The sequence below is a fragment of the Homalodisca vitripennis genome, chromosome 5 (assembly GCF_021130785.1).
Source record: "Homalodisca vitripennis isolate AUS2020 chromosome 5, UT_GWSS_2.1, whole genome shotgun sequence".
NCBI classification, from domain to species: domain Eukaryota; kingdom Metazoa; phylum Arthropoda; class Insecta; order Hemiptera; family Cicadellidae; genus Homalodisca; species Homalodisca vitripennis.
In genome coordinates, this window is record NC_060211.1 from 62,381,692 (window position 1) to 62,399,498 (window position 17,807).

Consider the following 17,807-nt stretch of genomic DNA (forward strand, 5'->3'; position numbering starts at 1 on the left):
TGACACGATCCCAAAGCACGGTGGAGCAACCGAGTCTTATACACATAAAGCAGCTATGGTGGGAAGGGGCTGATTTGATGCAAATGTTAAGTTTAGCTCCAGTTCACCTTCCTCTTACATGCAGCATCTGAAATCTGATGCTGTTGCAGGTTTGACTCCTGAAATCTGGAGTCATGTTCGTCTGAAGTCATGTTCGTTTTCATTTACCTTACTTTATAGGTTCTTACACAATTTGTGTCTGTCACGGATCTTAATCATAAAACAAAATATGAAATAGGCTACTAAGTTTCGGGAACTGAGTCTATAAAAGCTCCAAGATACAGGCCCTCTCTCAGATGTCTTTAAAGACTTAAAATATAAGGGTTTAAAGCATGTCAATGTTTGACACCTGAAAAAAGAGAAAGATACAACAAGTTCTTGAAACTTAGAGATCCAGTTGAACACATAAACATAGAAAATATGCAAATCCAGGTATTCTTAAAACCACCCATTAAAAATTACCTACAAGTAATGAACTCACCTCTTATCAGCAACCTCAATTTTTTTATCCTTCTCTTGCATTTTATTGTTGAGATCAATTAGTAGTTGTGCATTCTCTCCTCTACGTTTATGCAATTCGGTTAACTCTTCCTGTTGACTTAGAATCTTATGTTCCAAAGCCGATATCTTACTGAAGTCCGACCCACCATAAATGCTTGGAGACTGGCTGCCTTGTCTTAATTTTTCATTTTGAATGGTAAGCTGCAAGTTTTCATTGCGCAGAGACAGTGTGGTATCAAAAAGTTGATTATCTGTAACAAGATTCAGTAAATTAAAATTCATCTTATTTACCAGAAAGATGTCAGAACAGATTCTTACGACTATAAACCAATGATTATAAGACATCTTCTAAATCACCATCAATCAGAAGTGGGTTGCTGTGTAACTGGAAGTGGCATAAGGCCACAAAACTGAAATGGTTTTAGAAGCATGTTAATAAAAACTAGACGGTTCTATTTGGGCTTCTTACTGTAGAACTTCCTACACAGTAATCATTGCAGTAGAGTTGAATTAACATCAGATAACTTAGCCATGCATTGTAACAAGTCAAAATGTTTCAAAGAAGGATATTTGTAAGAAATATTATGTTGTTACCATCAGTATTCATTGTTTATTTATTTCTGATATATTATAGATCTTTTTTTTATTGTTTCTAGTACCTAGTCATAGTACATCAGCTTGAAACCCCACAAAGACCTAGTTTGGTGTTAATAAATAATAACCTGTGCCTTGCTTGAAGTAGTACTAATATAATGGTTCTAGGATAGAACTTCTAATCATTAAAAATCACTACTGTTTAGAATAGGGATTATGATTGCACAGATATAACCAGTGGTGGGAAGGATGAGGGGGTAGAATCCTCCCTCCAAAACCCCTTAATATAAATAAAATATTTGTACAACACCAAACTGACTAGTTTGAAATGCAGTAGTTAAATGTTTTACCTTGATTTAGACCTATTTAATTCATAAAAATTTAGTTGCATCCACATTAAATCTTATTCCAGAGTGGTGTGCTCTTTAATCAGATTTATCCCCACCTCCCCTCCCCCAAAGGCAAGTCCTAGTTAAACCACTGGATATAACAATCAAAGCGGTGCCGATGAAATGCGCTGAATTGTTTAAACATCTTCTGTGCAATTGGAGCAGACGTGCGAAAGGAGATTTCTGTTCTTTCAGCTCATTGTAAAGAGACCTGTTATTCAATAAGTCCTAAGCTCACTCTATTAAGTGAAAATATAGATCTAAGGGTTTCAAGATGTGTCTTTTGTATGAGGTACCCAACCTTTTCCTTCTATTTTGAAGTATGAGAAGTGTTAATTGTATTAGCATTACGAATCACCTTTAAGTGTATTTAATTTTTCCAATATTTCACAAATTAATCAAGTTTTAAAGAAATTGGAAACAGCAAGTAAGGTTTAATTTTTCACAATGTTTTATGCAAACAGTTGGAGTTTTACGCATTAAGTATCACTGGCCGGTTTGAGAATCAGTGAAGTAAAAGAGTGAGTGGGAACTACACTGTTATATATACAGCAAGACTACACTAATCCTGTACTCAACAGTTTAGCAGACTCAATAGTTAAACACATACGATTATAGTATGTCAGTTACTGATTATTTGTATTGACCGTAGCCACATTATTAATGGATATTATTCACTGGGAATTTTCCCACTTGGTCATGTTGGTAGGACAGTCAGGAGTAGTCTTGAGTAGTCGTCATCTTTTGGTCTCATTGCTGTCACTTACCAAGTTTAGTTTCATCTATATTATATTTAGCACACTACAAGAAACAATTGTTTGTTACGAACTTTTCTGTGTTTTCACTACAGCATTGTTTGATTTTTCCACGCTTAATTCATATAACAAAAAGCAACATTTCTACTTTTCAACGTTCTTTTCAAAAAATAATAAAACATACAACAAAACAGTTAACTTGTAACTGTAATGCATTAAAATTAAAGCTTTATGATGATGAATGCATCATGAAAAAGTGGACATCATTCGAAGACTGAGAAAATGTAAGAACTGAAGCGATATTATGACAGAATTGAATCGCATCTTCTATTATACAGGGTGACAATTAAGTCTGGAACCTCCTTTTCAATTTTTGAACCACAATAGAAAGAAATACCAAAGTTCACACGTGCTTACGGGTGATAGTAACGCACACATCTGCCCAATTACCGACCAGATAATCCCTATGGGGGACGGTCCACAAGGAGTCAGACAAAATTCTTAAATAGCAGCATAGGTCAAGTTTGGTATCAAATTAAAGGTCTTACTTAGCAGAGTACAATGCCGCAAACCGGACTTCAAAAGGTGGATTCATTCAGTAGTTATAGCTATTTGAATTTTAAAACAATTGAACAATGTAAATTATTAAGTATTACAAGTAAACACCAATTTTTAAGTACCTGTGATCAAAGTAAGTGTTCAAAATGTTCCCCTCCCATCATCTGACAATGTAGTAATCGAAGCCAGGAATCAATAATTATTACCAATAACACAACTACTGTTAGAATGTGAAAGTGGCAGATTCAGTCATACACAGCATCCACAGAAACTTAACGTTTGGGCAGGTATTATAGGAAATCAAATTATGGGCCCATTATTTATCAATAGTAATTTAAGTGGTGACTCGTATCTAGCAATGCTCCAAAATGAGATAATTCCTGCACTACAAGCTGCTCTTGGTCGACAATTTCAAAGAATTTATTTCCAACAAGATGGCGCCCCACCACACTTTGCTCTCCTTGTTAGAGAATACTTCGATACAATATTCCTTCACAGATGGATTGGAAGACGTGGTGCAGTAGAGTGGCCTGCTCGTTCCCCTGATTTATCTCCGCTGGATTTTTTTCTTTGGGGATACCTCAAAGATAAAGTTTATCGTACTAAGCCTCGAGATTTGGCGCACATAAGAAATCTCATAGTCCAAGAAGCTCAACATATTCCTCGTGACTACCTTCAAAATGCAGTGGATGGCTTTTACAACCGCCTAGGACATTGCCAGACGATGGGAGTGGAACGTTTTGAACACTTACTTTGATCACAGGTACTTACAAATTGGTGTTTATTTGTAATACTTAATAATTTACATTGTTCAATTGTTTTAAAATTCAAATAGCTATAACTACTGAATGAATCCACCTTTTGAAGTCCGGTTTGCGGTATTGTACTCTGCTAAGTAAGAACTTTAATTTGATACCAAACTTGACCTATGCTGCTATTTAAGAATTTTGTCTGACTCCTTGTGGACCGTCCCCCAAAGGGATTATCTGGTCAGTAATTGGGCAGATGTGTGCGTTACTATCACCAGTAACCACGTGTGAACTTTGGTATTTCTTTCTATTGTGGTTCAAAAATTAAAAAGGAGGTTCCAGACTTAATTGTCACCCTGTATACAATGTATACCATGTGCTTCCTAACAAGGCTTTTCTGAGTTTACTTGCAAAAATGTTAACATTCAGCTCATTCCATTCTCAATATACCTGCGGATAGATAGACTGAGAAACAGTTGTACAGAAAATAAATTTTTAAATCCACAGATATGTTAAAATCTTAAATGATTGTACCACAAAACCTATTTATTCTGGTATTTTCTCATTGCACTAAAGCTACGTTTTCCTAGACGCGCATTATACAGCGCCGCGTATTATCCTGCGCCGCGCATCTAACTGCGTCGCGTAACCAAGCACTGGTTTGTACAGAATCAAGTGGACTTGTTTTCTTAGGCGCGTCACTGCGTCGGCGCGATATACGGCGCCGCGCAACGACGCCACACCACTGCTCCGAGAGCAGTCAGTCACCTTCATTGCGCCGCGCAACACCATGGAGACTATCGCGTCCAGTGCTAAATCGGCTAAGTTTTCCGAGGAAGAAGACGAACTTTTAGTGTTTGAAGTTCAAGAAAGACCTATATTGTGGAGTTTACAACAAAAAGAATACAAAAGTGTGTTGAAGAAGGACAAGGAGTGGGAGTTAATAGGAAAGAAACTATCTAAGAAATATTTGTTTATAAGTTCTAAATACAGTTACTGTATTAATAATTATTATAAATTACAAACGAATGCACACATATAGATTCTAAAAACTGGCATAATTTTAAGAATTCATTACCCGGAACTGTGGAGTTGTGTAGAAATGCGATTCTCATCATAAGAACAATGTTTTCAAACTTCCAAGTTCGTTTAAACAGAATAAATCTAAACAAATGGGCCTGCATTAAATAATTCGAGTTTAACATTGTACTTATCGTGGGTACAATTGCAATTTTTCGTTTTAAACACCCAAGTTGCACCTTTCTTTAACATCAGTTATTTTGTTTTTCTTTTCTTCTTGGCAGACAGTACAGTACTTAATCTTTGTTTATAAAACTGAGAATTGAAATACTCTGTGAATCTGCTTCTTACTTGAAACCCTTCACTTTTAGCGAAACCACCAACTCAGGCTATAGATATCATGTTCTTTTCAGGCATCTCCCACTTAACATTGGCTACATCTTCAGAGTTAATGGGATTACAGGCCAAAAAGTCATCCCTTAACATGTTGTGAAGGCAACAACATACAAATATTACTAAGTCTACGGTATCTGGTTTCAAGTTGATAGGCGTGAAGAATATTCTAAAAATTGAACACATAATGCCAAAAACATTCTCCGTGACTCTTCAACATCTGCTTAAAACGTAGTTATATTGTCTTTTATACCTATCTTCTAGGGACTGTTTGTGAGGGTAAGGTTTCATAACATGTCTGTCTAACCTGAACACTTCATCCCCTACTATGACATGTGGAAGCTTCATATCCGCAGAAGGCAGTGTTTTTGGATGTGGGCATACGGCACCTTCATTGATAAGTTTGCCCATTTTTGATTTTTGGAATATTCCTGCATCTCCTTCTTTGCCATAAGCACCAACATCCACCATAAGGAACTTACAGTTTGCGTCGAATAAAGCAAAAAGAACCGGTGAAAAGAAATTTTTAAAGTTGTAAAAAAGGCTACCGGAAGAATTAGGTGATACTATTCTCACATGCTTCCCATCGATAGCGCCAACACAGTTTGGAAAATCCCATCGCTCCCAAAATTCCTCTGATTTCTTTTCCCAATCAATAGTTGTCGACTGAGGAAGATGATCTTTTTCCAGTTTATTTTTCATTGAAACTAACACCTGAGGTATGAAACATGAGGCACTTGGTGATATCCTGAACTGAAAAGCAAGTGATCTAAAGACTCTCCTGTAGCCAAAAATCTGGAACAAAAGACAATCTGTCTTTTGTCTGTCTTTTGTCAAGTCTGTCTTTTGTGTCCCCACGCATTTAGACAAAACAATATAAAAATCTAGGTAAACTTAGGTAACAATATATTGCAGCCGTCGTGAGACAGATATACAGAAACTCATTAGAGTTCAAGTTCCCAAATTCCTTATTTGTGACAGTAATTTTATATACAATCATGCATCCCATGTGCTACAAAGCGCGTAGTAGGTCTACATTACAACATCAAATTATATATATGTCGTCTACGTAATTTGAACTAAACACTTCAAACATTTTCAGGAGGTGTATGCAAGAAGAGATGGAAAAGTATTCGTGGCAATTTTATTCACAGCGGAAAAGAAAACCATACTGGAACTGGAAAGGCGGCTAAGAAGAAAAGGGCTGCATATTGGGAAATGTTAAGCTTCCTGGACAGTATGGAAGAAGAGAGACAGTAAGTAACATGCATTTAAAACATCAATATACATTATAAACACACTGATAGAGCCATTAATTTGATTTTCTTTGTATATATGCTAATACAATATTCTAAACGTCGCGTCGGTAATTTTCAGGGGATTGACGAACGCAGATGCTACTGATAATACAATTGCGGAGTCAATCACTGCTACTGATAATGAAGATGTAGTACCTATCAGTCACACTACATCTGGAGGGGAAAGTGATGGTGGACTAGATGAAGATTTGGAAGCTGGACAGACTTTTGAGTTAGATGAAACAGCTCTACCTCCGCCAACAACAGGTGAAAAAGTCTTCACAAGAAGTGGGCATGAAGACTAAAAACCAAACTACACTTGTGAATATGTTAAAAGAAAGAATGGATGGACAAAAGAAATTATTTGAATGTGTAGAAAAACTCATGACACCGCAGGTTCTTCCAATTCCCGAAGATGAAGTTGATTTGTTTTTTAAATCGATGGCAGGAACGGTAAAGAAATTCACACCTCAACAGATTGCCCAAGTGAAAGCGCAAGTTTTCAACATTGTCAATAAAATAGAACTAAGTAATTTGTCTTTCTATGATCAATCGTTTACCCATCATACTTCCCGTCCAACTTCTGCCTATTCATCTCACACATCAACAACCTGGGGAGAGGAAAGTGACGATTCTTGGTTGACACAGCTATAAAGTTTAAATGTATTTTGATTGTTGTATGTATATGTGAAGTTGTATCCAGAATTTGTAATAAATACACCCTTTTGAAAAAATGTGTGTTTGTTAACAACCTGTTTCACCTACCACAATGTGACGGCAAGTTTCACCTCAGCAGTTAAGGGATTTTTCACACGATTAAAAGGCTGCACGGTTACATCTTCACGTATGAGGTCAGTAATGTGTGAAAAGTGTCCACACGTAAGTCTAAAATATTCTTTAAATTTAACGTCATCAGTAATCAAATGTCTTTTAATTAAAATAGTGTAAGGTCCCTCGTGATTTCTTTCTTTGAACATTTCTCTGCATGATTCTCTGCTACGTATTAACGTATGTAAAACTGCACAGTCTACTTCCATGTCTATAGCGGCTTCTTGAAGAAGAAGTAAGGCTGCGGCACGCACATGTATATAGTCCGACGACTTGAGGTTGGGACTAGACTACTGTACTGCGCCCCGATATTGCGCGTCTAGGAAGACACTTAATTCCCGCGATCACAGAATGTCGACAACGCATTTAGATGCGCGGCGCAGGAAAATACGCAGCGTTGTATAATGCGCGTCTAGGAAAACGTAGCTTTAGGTTACCCGTACAACCAATGTAAAAATTTTAACTAATGCTCAGCCAATTCCATGGAGTGACATGCATTATCATCGAACTCAGTGTTGCCTGTATATAAATGAAGCTTCATACAAAATTCCAAGTCTATAGGTCAGTTCATTTTCGAGATATCGTGTGGACAGGCAATTAGAAATTAAATTTTTCCACCCCTCAAGTGATAGGCTTCACTAATTCTCATCCAATGGTATCTAAAAACAAAAGTAACAATTTGAAATATTCGTTTTAAAATCAGATACTTCAAAATAAGTCTTGACATAAAAGCAAATTTTTTAAAAGTCTTTGGAAGCTGTAACACTTGAACACTGGTTAGTGTTATTGGTTTAGTGCGTAGACAACAGAGGGGAACGCCTTTAACACGGCCAATAGTTATTGAAGAATCCAAATTCTTGCATACAGAACTCGGATTCTTGTTTCATTTTTATTCATCAGTATTTATACATGAAAATAAATTAATACTGATAGCAAAACTGTTTAAAACATTAGTTGTTATAACATTTAATTCCAGCAGTAAAAGAAAACTTTCAAAAACTTAAGTCTTCCTCAAGTTTTTAAAGTAATTCTCGAACTTAACAACTTTTGAGCTCACTCTTAAGAATCTGACCTTGTATCGTGTAATATTCCTTGTATTTCCTATGTGCCTGCAAAATTAATACAGCTAATGGATCGAGGTATAATAAACATTTTAAATACTGGACTCTGTATTTTACAAGAATTTCGACACTGAGGATACATTTTTTGTAAACGTAGCTGCTTAGAGCAATGTAAAAAGCACTTATGATGAATAGTGATGGATTGGAAAAATAAAATCAGTAAACATCGAGTGACTCAAATGACTATTTTGTTAATTTTTTTAACCGTCTGGACCTATTTCAATATAAGCAAGAGATATGAAGCCTGGACCTCATTAAGTAACACATTGAGGAAGCTCACACTACTAGAGCTAACCATAGCAAACACATGATTACAAGTACAATATTGAAAAAAAATTGTATGATGAAATTTCACTGATTTTTAATGCTAACCATATACAAAAATAAAGGTAAGTATATTAGCTTGGCGTATGGTATTACATATGTTTCCATATAATAAGAGAAAACGTACAAAACAGAAAATATATTATATATTACCATATCACTGGTACTTTAGGTACTTTTCAGTAATTTATATATTTGCAATTATGAGTGTCCAGAGAATTAAATTTTTCCAGGACAATCCTCTTACTACAAAATTAAAATTTGTATTTTAATGCTCAACAAAAATATTAATGTGATTTTCAAAATAATTCTGATTTGAAAACTTATACAAGTCCACAGCATGAAACTTTGAGAATTTGAAGCACCCACCTATACCTTTCACATAAAAAAACAGACATGTAGTCACTTGCCTTTTGCATAAGAAGGTTTTTGAAAATCCAGTTTTGTAAAGTTATTACTTCAAACTTTTAGGAGTATTTGAATCCATATAGGCTACTTAGTTTTAAGTACATATTTATAAGAACTTTTATTACTTTCTTATCTGCAGAGATTGGTGTAGTAATTCAATGTTTTAGGTTAAATGGAAGAGGTGTTTTAACACAGAGCTCTAAAACAAATAAATATACTATAAACAAACCAGTAACACTTTTTATTTTTGAGTAAATTTAATATAAATAATTAAAATTGAAAAAGTTTACATGTTTTGGCTATGTATAAATATTAAAGAGAAATATAAAACTTAATTTTGTATGAAATAATTACCTCAATAAATATTACTCACTCATTATTTAATAGCACATGTTTTTGCTCAGTGGAATTTGGTCAATTGAAGTCAAAAAGCACAAGAAATAAAGAATAAATACAACAGCTTAGCAATTCTTAGAACATATTAAAATATTTAATAAAATTAAAACTTAATTTATTCAACTTTCTCAAGAATTTATAAGGCAGTGGTAGGTAACCTGCTGTTGATTGCTGTGATTATTTCCTGTTGAAGACTGTTAATCCCACTACCACTCACAGCTCAACATTTGTAGCAGGCATTAATTTACTGATCAAACCCTTATCTTCCTGCTGTAAATCAACAAGATGTAAACAATTCAAACTGCTATTGTACCACAGCCTAATCTATTTCAGTTTTAAATTTTACTGCTCAGCTTGCTTTCAAACCTTTGAATTTTATGAAAATAAATTAGTACATGTATTTGTAAGTTTAGAAAATAAATAAAAAATATAAATAAATAAAATGGATATTGCCTCCAGAATTTTTGAAGTTAGTGAGTCATTAAACTATGAGCTTAATATTTTAATTGAACAATTTGGGATTGGACCTATTTGAAAAAATAATGAAAATAGTGGGTAACCTACTACAACAATGGAATTATGACATAATCATACATGATGAGTACATAAGTATTACATTTACATAAGTATACACCTCATTCAGTTAAACCACCACAATGCTAAGGGTGCAACTAACATCTTGGGAAGGAGGTTTATCACAACAGACCTGGAAATCACCCTGATTCAGGAACCTTGGATCACAGGGGCCTAACAACTCAGGTTAATAATCTTATATATGATCGATCAAATTAAAACCCAAGAGCTTAACTCTCAATACAAATGAAAACAAGTCTTACTCTCAAAACATATAATTGGTTTTCCTGTTACAAATCTACGTACAAAAGACTTGGTCGCAGTGGCAGTGAAAGTAGCCTGACAAAAAGGGGATAAAGAGATAATTATTGCCTCATCATACTTCCAAACCCTTCACACTGCCCACCCGTGGAAATACAAAGGCTACTACAGTACTTTGGAGAAAGAGGTGTAGCCCTCAACCTCAGCTGTGACTGCAATGTGCACCATTCCTACTGGGGCAGCACCAACATTAACTAGAGAGGTGAGGAGCTCCTGCAATTTGTTTAGTAACGATCTTACTCTAGAAAATAGGGGGTCTAGTCCCACTTTTATAACTAGAGTAAGACAAAATGTTCTGGATATTACCTTATCTAAAGTACTTAAAAACATTAATACAGTAAGGTGGCACGTCTCCTAGGAGGCCATAAGCACTCTTGGACCAGTGCCTAATTAGGTTCGACATAGTGGTAGGAGTTGAGGTGAATGAAACCCAATGGGTTCCAAAGTCCACCAACTGGAGGGGATACCAAGTGTCCCTAACAGAAGAGCTGGAGGAAATAGAATTCTATCAGAAAAATGAATTTGAACTACAAACGTCAGCTCAATCGGTAGAGCAAGCCATCATAAAGGCCTGTGATAAAGGTAGTGTTTGATGGGTGTGTGAGTGTGTTTTGGAGGAGTGTGACCTCCCCCTGTGTAAGCCGCTTCGTCCAACGCGACTTACTGTAGTGGTCAACCTCTCGAAAATTCAGCACCGCTCCTAGGATTCATTACAGCCTTCCAACAATCATAATCCTTCTAGCAGATTCAACACTCAAGATGATTTTGATGGTAGCAGACAGGTCTGATTAGATTCCTCTAATATATCTCTCGACTTTGATGTCCTGGAATACAATCTCTCTGTTCAGGATACCTTTCAAGCTTTGAGATGTGGTAGTGGTTGATGTAGATTTCCGGTTGTGGACTCTGGTGGTGTAGGTTCCTACTAAAAACTTCTTTCCCTCTTGCGTAGCCCTTTAGAAGTGTCTGTTTTCCTTTACTACACTCCTTGTAGGTACTGTAGTCGACCAAAAGACACAAGCAACGAAGATAAGGTTGTTGTATTAGCTCTTTCTAGAGTTCTTCATAACTTCGTTCTTTGTTCCTTTACAAATGAGTTAGAGCAAGAAGAGAGTGCAGTTGAACATCCAACCACAACTTGAATCTTTTTAATAAGACATCTGGTATCCTTGGAAATAAATAATTTGAAAGATTTAAATTTTCTTTTAATGTTTCCATGGATATTATGTAATTATTATCATTATACTTTAATGTAAAAATAAACATGGTGTTTGCTTTATCTCCAATAGGAATAAATAATCACTTGTCACTCTTCAATTTAATTTTTAAGTATATATACTAAATGTTGTGATATAAGGTCATTAAATTATTGATAAATTGCATTGGCAGATGTACCTTTAATAGTTTTCCCCATTTGAAAACTTCTAGCACAATAAATAGAGTTTCAAAACTCTGTATGGCATCATTACTCATAACAGTATTGCAAAGAACGCGCTGAGGTAAATAATCATTTTTGTGATGGAATGAATCAATATTATCATAGTTATGATTATGAATTAATACAATCATAACTATACAATCTTTTCTTTTGCACTAATATGACCATTTTTAAGCCTACTACAAAATCACACAACTTGTCTGTCCCACGTTTTATGTGAACTGGTCAAAAAAACTACAGTATACTACACTAATCAACCACTTTAAGAATCACTCAATAAACAACTGACACGTGAGCATTAAGAAAATCGCTTGATAGCTGTGTTCTCCTACTATCCTAATACACTGATGCTACCCTTGAAAATCTTCTACGCGTAACCAGGGGGGCACACCTCCAAGGTTAAGAACCACTATCATATTGATGACCAAATCAAATCACCATACATTTAATAACATACCTAAACAATAATAAAACTTTCATTCCTCTGTGCTCAGTTCCAGGTTTTTGGACAAAATTTAATAGTCCTAATTAGCAACAATGGTAATGTTAGTAGAGTTTTACAGTTTTTATTATTATTGTACATAATAAAGACACCAATAGAAATAGTCTTCATTAATCAAACTGCTGTATGCCTGTATCTATTGATAAAGATTTGTTTTGCACCATGTCTGTTTTACTGTAACATGGTAATTATATACTACATGTAGATTTCTTAAATTCTTTTATCTGGTCAGATTAGATACTTTGAATGAATATTTGTGTTTAATGTTACAGAGCTATTGATTGTTTAGTGGAATTTCAATATTAAGTATGTTGGATTTATAATGATACAATATTTTAATCAGGTAATTTTTAATTGTTTCATTAATCTAAATAGAAATTAGAATACATTAATATAGTGAGTAAGTTAACTAATTGCAGGTCACATCTAGCTCTACAGAGACCTGACCACCCATCCCTTTGCGCAGTACATGGCTTGGGTAGCACTGCCTGTCTGTCTCATCCTGTTCTCCGCATGATTCATTGAAGCAGAATAAATTAATGTAGAGAGTAAGTTAACTGATTGCAGGTCACATCTGGCTCTACAGAGACCTGACCACCCATCCCTTTGCGCAGTACACATGGCTTGGGTAGCGCTGCCTGTCTGTCTCATCCTGTTCTCCGCATGATTCATTGAAGCAGAATAAATTAATGTAGAGAGTAAGTTAACTGATTGCAGGTCACATCTGGCTCTACAGAGACCTGACCACCCATCCCTTTGCGCAGTACATGGCTTGGGTAGCTCTGCCTGTCTCATCCTGTTATCCACAGGATTCGTTCACATTGTGGCTCCTCAGTCTATAGGTACAACAACATCAATATTTGTATAGCTTACAGAATTTATAGTTTTCATGACAAAGATGTGAAAAATACAGATTAGTAATTCACTTGCTCCTTTATTTTGGTACAAGTACCGCTGCAACCCTCTTGTAAAAACTAGTCACATCATTCCAGGGGATTTATGAGAATGAATGACACAACACCGAGACGTTGGCTGCTGCCTGTGCTGTTGGGGTGGTCAGCTGCTTCGGGGCTCCTATTGAGATAACTACTCCAGATAATGTTCGAATTTAGCTTGAACTTAGGTATAAAAGGGGTGACCAACAGCTCCTTGTATTGGGCAATACATATATAGTACAGTTTCGATATGTTCCGAAATCACTGTCTTCAAATTATCTGAGAAAATATTTTCAATCATGGTAAATGTTTTTATAAAAGAAGTTTCTCCTTGTCTTTGTTTTTATGATGACTAACTTGAGTAAAGAGTTGCAACTGTAAAGAGTGACTAACTGTTGCAAATTTGTACCATCTCCTTGAAAAAAAAAAAAAAACACTGAAAATGTGGTGATGTTGAAAACAGCTTACAAAGATGGTGATAAATGAAATTACTCAAATGTGCAAATGGTTTTCTCACTTACGAAATTAAAATTTAATTCATAACAAAATCCCACTTTAACCTTTCAAATTAACATATATTTGAGCTTAAAGATCAACAATGAATGGGTAAAAATTAATACCAATCATCTGGAATAACTTAGAAGTCTGTCTAATAAACTATGTCAGACGATATTAAAATGAGAATTTTTAGTGCCTAAAAATGACAAATGACAAGCACTTGATCTTTTTGCAGCCATCTCATAGCAAAAAATACATAACTCACAACTCTATACAGTGTGTTCATTTGAAAACTTTTAACTTGTATTAAAATATTTATAGCCCATTATCAAAATTCTATAAACGGGAGTGTATAGTACTAATTGGGGAACAAAAAAAATATTTTCAAAATGGGGGTGCTAACCCTCCTGCCCCCTGTACTCAAAGCCAAAATTTCGAAATGGCAACTAATACCTTGTGATACCTCAAATTGAAGCTCATAAAATATGCGGTATTTTGGTAAAAAAATTTAAATCGGCCAAGCCGTTTGGTATCAGCAGCCAATAATGTAATTTCTTACATTATTCTTACACAACAATTATTAGTCTACAAACTACTATACTACTGCTAATATTAACAACAAAATTACTCACTTAATACTGTTGTAAATCCTTTGTAAAGTTCAAACCAAATGTTCAAATTGGTAGCCATTGTTTTTCAAGCAAAAAAAATAACCTATTTTCAAATTCTTGCCTAACCCTCCTAAAAGTTTCTCTGGTTAAGTGTCTGCACTCAGCAGTGATCCTATTGAAGTTTTGGACACCAGTGGGATGTGTTTTAAAAACTACTGATTTCAAATTACCCCACAAAAATAGTTTAAGGGTGTTAAGTCTGGAGAACTTGTTTTTGATGGCTTAATCCGTAGACCTTCCCCATTGCTTATACAATTTATGGCTTCTTGAGTGAGGCGTTCTAGCGTACCTTTATTTTTCCTTTTGACCATAAGCATCAGGTACTCAATACAGAAATAAAATGTTATTAGTGAGTTTCTTTTCTTTCATAAAAAATTAAGGTCTTATACAAATTTAAAATTGTTGACTTTTTTCTGAGTTTTTAGATAAAGAGTTTGACTGGCTTTCGTACATGATATGAGAAATTAAAATAATTTCTTTCTTAATGTCATTTCATGAAATGAAATGAAATGAAATATTTCTTTATTTGAGGCGAAATTAGGGCCTCATGGCCCTTTCTTACATTTAACCTCAATACTATAGTTTGAGGTTAAACATACTGAATACTACAGTTTTAAATTATTCTGATATTTTAAAAAATGACTTTGCAATTACATTTTTCCACAAACCCTATTTTGTCATTAAATTTACTAATCCGTCATTTTAAAAATAACTACCAAATAAAAAATTAGGCTTACAAAATTTTTTTAATGGATTTTTGTGAATATCTATCCATAAGGAATTCATGATAAAGGGATCAAGAAAATTTTAAATGTTGAGCAACAAATTATATTTATATTGGGTGATTTGAAATGGATCGAACCATTTCCTATTACTTTTAAAGACGAGACTTTAATTTAGTAGTTTAGATACGTTGATATCGATTGATAGTTCTGTTATACGGCAAAGTATTGATGATTATAATAAGCTATATAAAAACCGGGTCTGCTTATCGTATTCTGCCCAAATTAACTATCTTCAATTGATAATTCCGATGCTTCAACTGAAATATAGCATTTATTATTAAAAAGGAGGTCCAACTTTGTACTAATTCCACTGTGGCATCTAGTATTGATGTACACTGTAACCATAGCACTGACTGTGCATTTTCATACGTATATTCTCTGAATGAATGAATATATTTTTTCATAGTTAACAAACTGTAATTCAATAGTCTAGGCTAATTAACTTTAAGAAAAATCTCAATTTAGCTTATATAGGCTTATTTTATGATCAGGTTCTAAATATTGGTGTGTTCAAATTTCTTACTAATCATACATTTTATGTCTATTGTTATAGCATTTTTATTTATTGATAGACAGTAAAAATTATAAAAGAAAGTTTATATGATATTGTTCTACTGAAATTTGACTTCAGTCGTATTGTGAAGACCTTGAAACAATGCTATGAGAATATTGTTTACAAACTCAAATACTGATCATCTATCAACAAAAATCCAAAACTTTATCCAGATGAAAATATTTAATGCAATATACAATTCACAGTGAGAAAGTATCTGGACTAGAGAAACTGGAGAAAGTAAACGAATTATAATGATGGAATGTTAAATGTTAATGTACAGGTTATGTTGATTTAAATTAACAACATATCAATTATGAGAAAGACTCATTGTTGTATTACTCACGATATAATATGAGATCTTCAAAACATTTGCACTGCTGTCTATTACGATTTTGAAGCTGAGAAATTAAATTGTTTCTCCAATCGGTTTGAGAACCAACCTCACCACTCACAGCCATGCTAAACATCCACTAGGCTACCTGTCTACAGTCTGCTTTGCTTTGCTTGTTTTTGATAATCGTGAAGTTTCAAGTTTCCCAATAAACTTTTGGATGTTTCCCTGTGAGCCCAAGTTCAAACAGCTGGTATGAAAAAAAGCAATAACATTTATCATCTGCTTGCATTTGCATGTGCCTACCTAATAACAAGAAAACAATAGAACCATATATGAGCTTTAGAGGAAGTCGTCATTGTGACGGCATGATATAAAATCCAGGGTCGTTCAAGTTGTATGTCAACTCCTTTGACTGTTCATATATCCTTCTATTAACAGAAAGGACATAAGACATACGTATTGTATGGCAGATTTTCAATGTGTAAATAAGAAGTATAAAACACCTATAACACGTTTACTAATTTTTATTTGTACTTTGTACACGAGGAGGAGACTCTTGGAAAAAAGGAATCAAAATAAAAAAGAGCGAATATCGCAGTTTTGTTTGGTACAGTCACTTACACAACACGTGGTAGCTTGTTTAATTCAAAAGAAATACTTTACCATTTAAAATATATGGAAAAAAAGGTTTCAGACAAAGAGAATCTTTTCCATACCCTGTTTCAAATCAAAAAGAATCTTCTCCATTCAACGAATCAGAGCGCTTGGTTTGAGAACAGCTGACTGGACAGAACACAGACAACATAACCCTTACCGCAGAATTCCAAATGCTAGAACAATTAGTCCTCTTATGTTACCGGTACGTGAAACAGGATCACTTCCTAGCGCAAAGTTCCAATATTAACGCTCTTTCCAACATGATGTTATTGTAGAGGAAACATTTCTTGCTGCTGTTGAACAAAATCCAGGTATTAGTACAAGGCATATTTCTAAAGGGTTCAGGGTTACGCAAAGTAAAGTATGGAAAACACTCAATCATAACAGGCTCTATCCCTACTATAAATAAAAAAATACAGTAATTAAATCCAGAAGACAATGCCCATTGTTTGCAGTATTGCATTTGGTTAGTCACTCATCGTCGACTTTTTAAGTATATTTTATTTATCGATGAGTCACAGTTCACTCTTGATGGTATCAACAGTTCACGAAACCAACATCCATTAGCAGAAGTGAACCATCATGCAGTAATTGAACTAACTGTCAACAGCGTTTTAGCATTAACGTATGGTGTAGTATTATTCATGATCAGATGATTGGATCATTTATTTTTCAAGAGTGCTTAACAGGTCAGACATACCTACAGTTTCTTCAAAAATAATTACTAACATTGCTTGAGGATGATTCTCTTGCAACGCGGCACCAGCTGTACTTCCAACGTGATGGTGCATCGCCACATTTGTTTTAAAATTGTTTTCCACCTACTTGAATCAACATCCATATACTGGCCACCCAAATCACCAGATCATACGCCGTTTTGGAATTTTGCATAAGGGGATTGATGAAGCAGAAAGTTTACAAGGACAAAGTTAATTCGTGTGAGGCGCTACTTAGATGTATTCATGAAGCTTTTAAGCAGTTAAAGAAAGGCCCTGTTGAATATACGGGAAGCAACCAGAGCCATCCTTAAACGAGCAGAATAATGCATTGAAGTCGGCTGAGACTCTTTTGAAAATATACTGTAATTTGGTTGAATAGGTTTAGATTAATGTGTTTTTTTTTTTTTTTTTTTTTGTTAATTTTACTTCTGTTATGAAATAAAGT

At 34.6% G+C, this 17,807-nt stretch overlaps 1 protein-coding gene across 3 annotated transcripts in view; it reads right to left on the reverse strand.

Moving 5' to 3' along the window:
- Nucleotides 1–16,225, reverse strand: part of LOC124362292 (autophagy-related protein 16-1) — a 235,709-nt gene extending 219,484 nt beyond the window's left edge. The window contains exons 1-2 of one of the 3 annotated variants that reach the window (XM_046816663.1): nucleotides 15,996–16,225; nucleotides 521–791 (exon numbers count right to left, since the gene is read on the reverse strand). In XM_046816663.1, coding sequence (XP_046672619.1) covers nucleotides 521–791; nucleotides 15,996–16,119 — 395 coding nt within the window. In that variant the 5' untranslated portion in view covers nucleotides 16,120–16,225. Of the gene's footprint in view, nucleotides 1–520; nucleotides 792–9,331; nucleotides 9,575–15,995 lie in introns of those variants that run through there. The other 2 variants (XM_046816664.1, XM_046816666.1) reach the window with 2 other exon arrangements.
- Nucleotides 16,226–17,807: the final 1,582 nt, after the last annotated feature.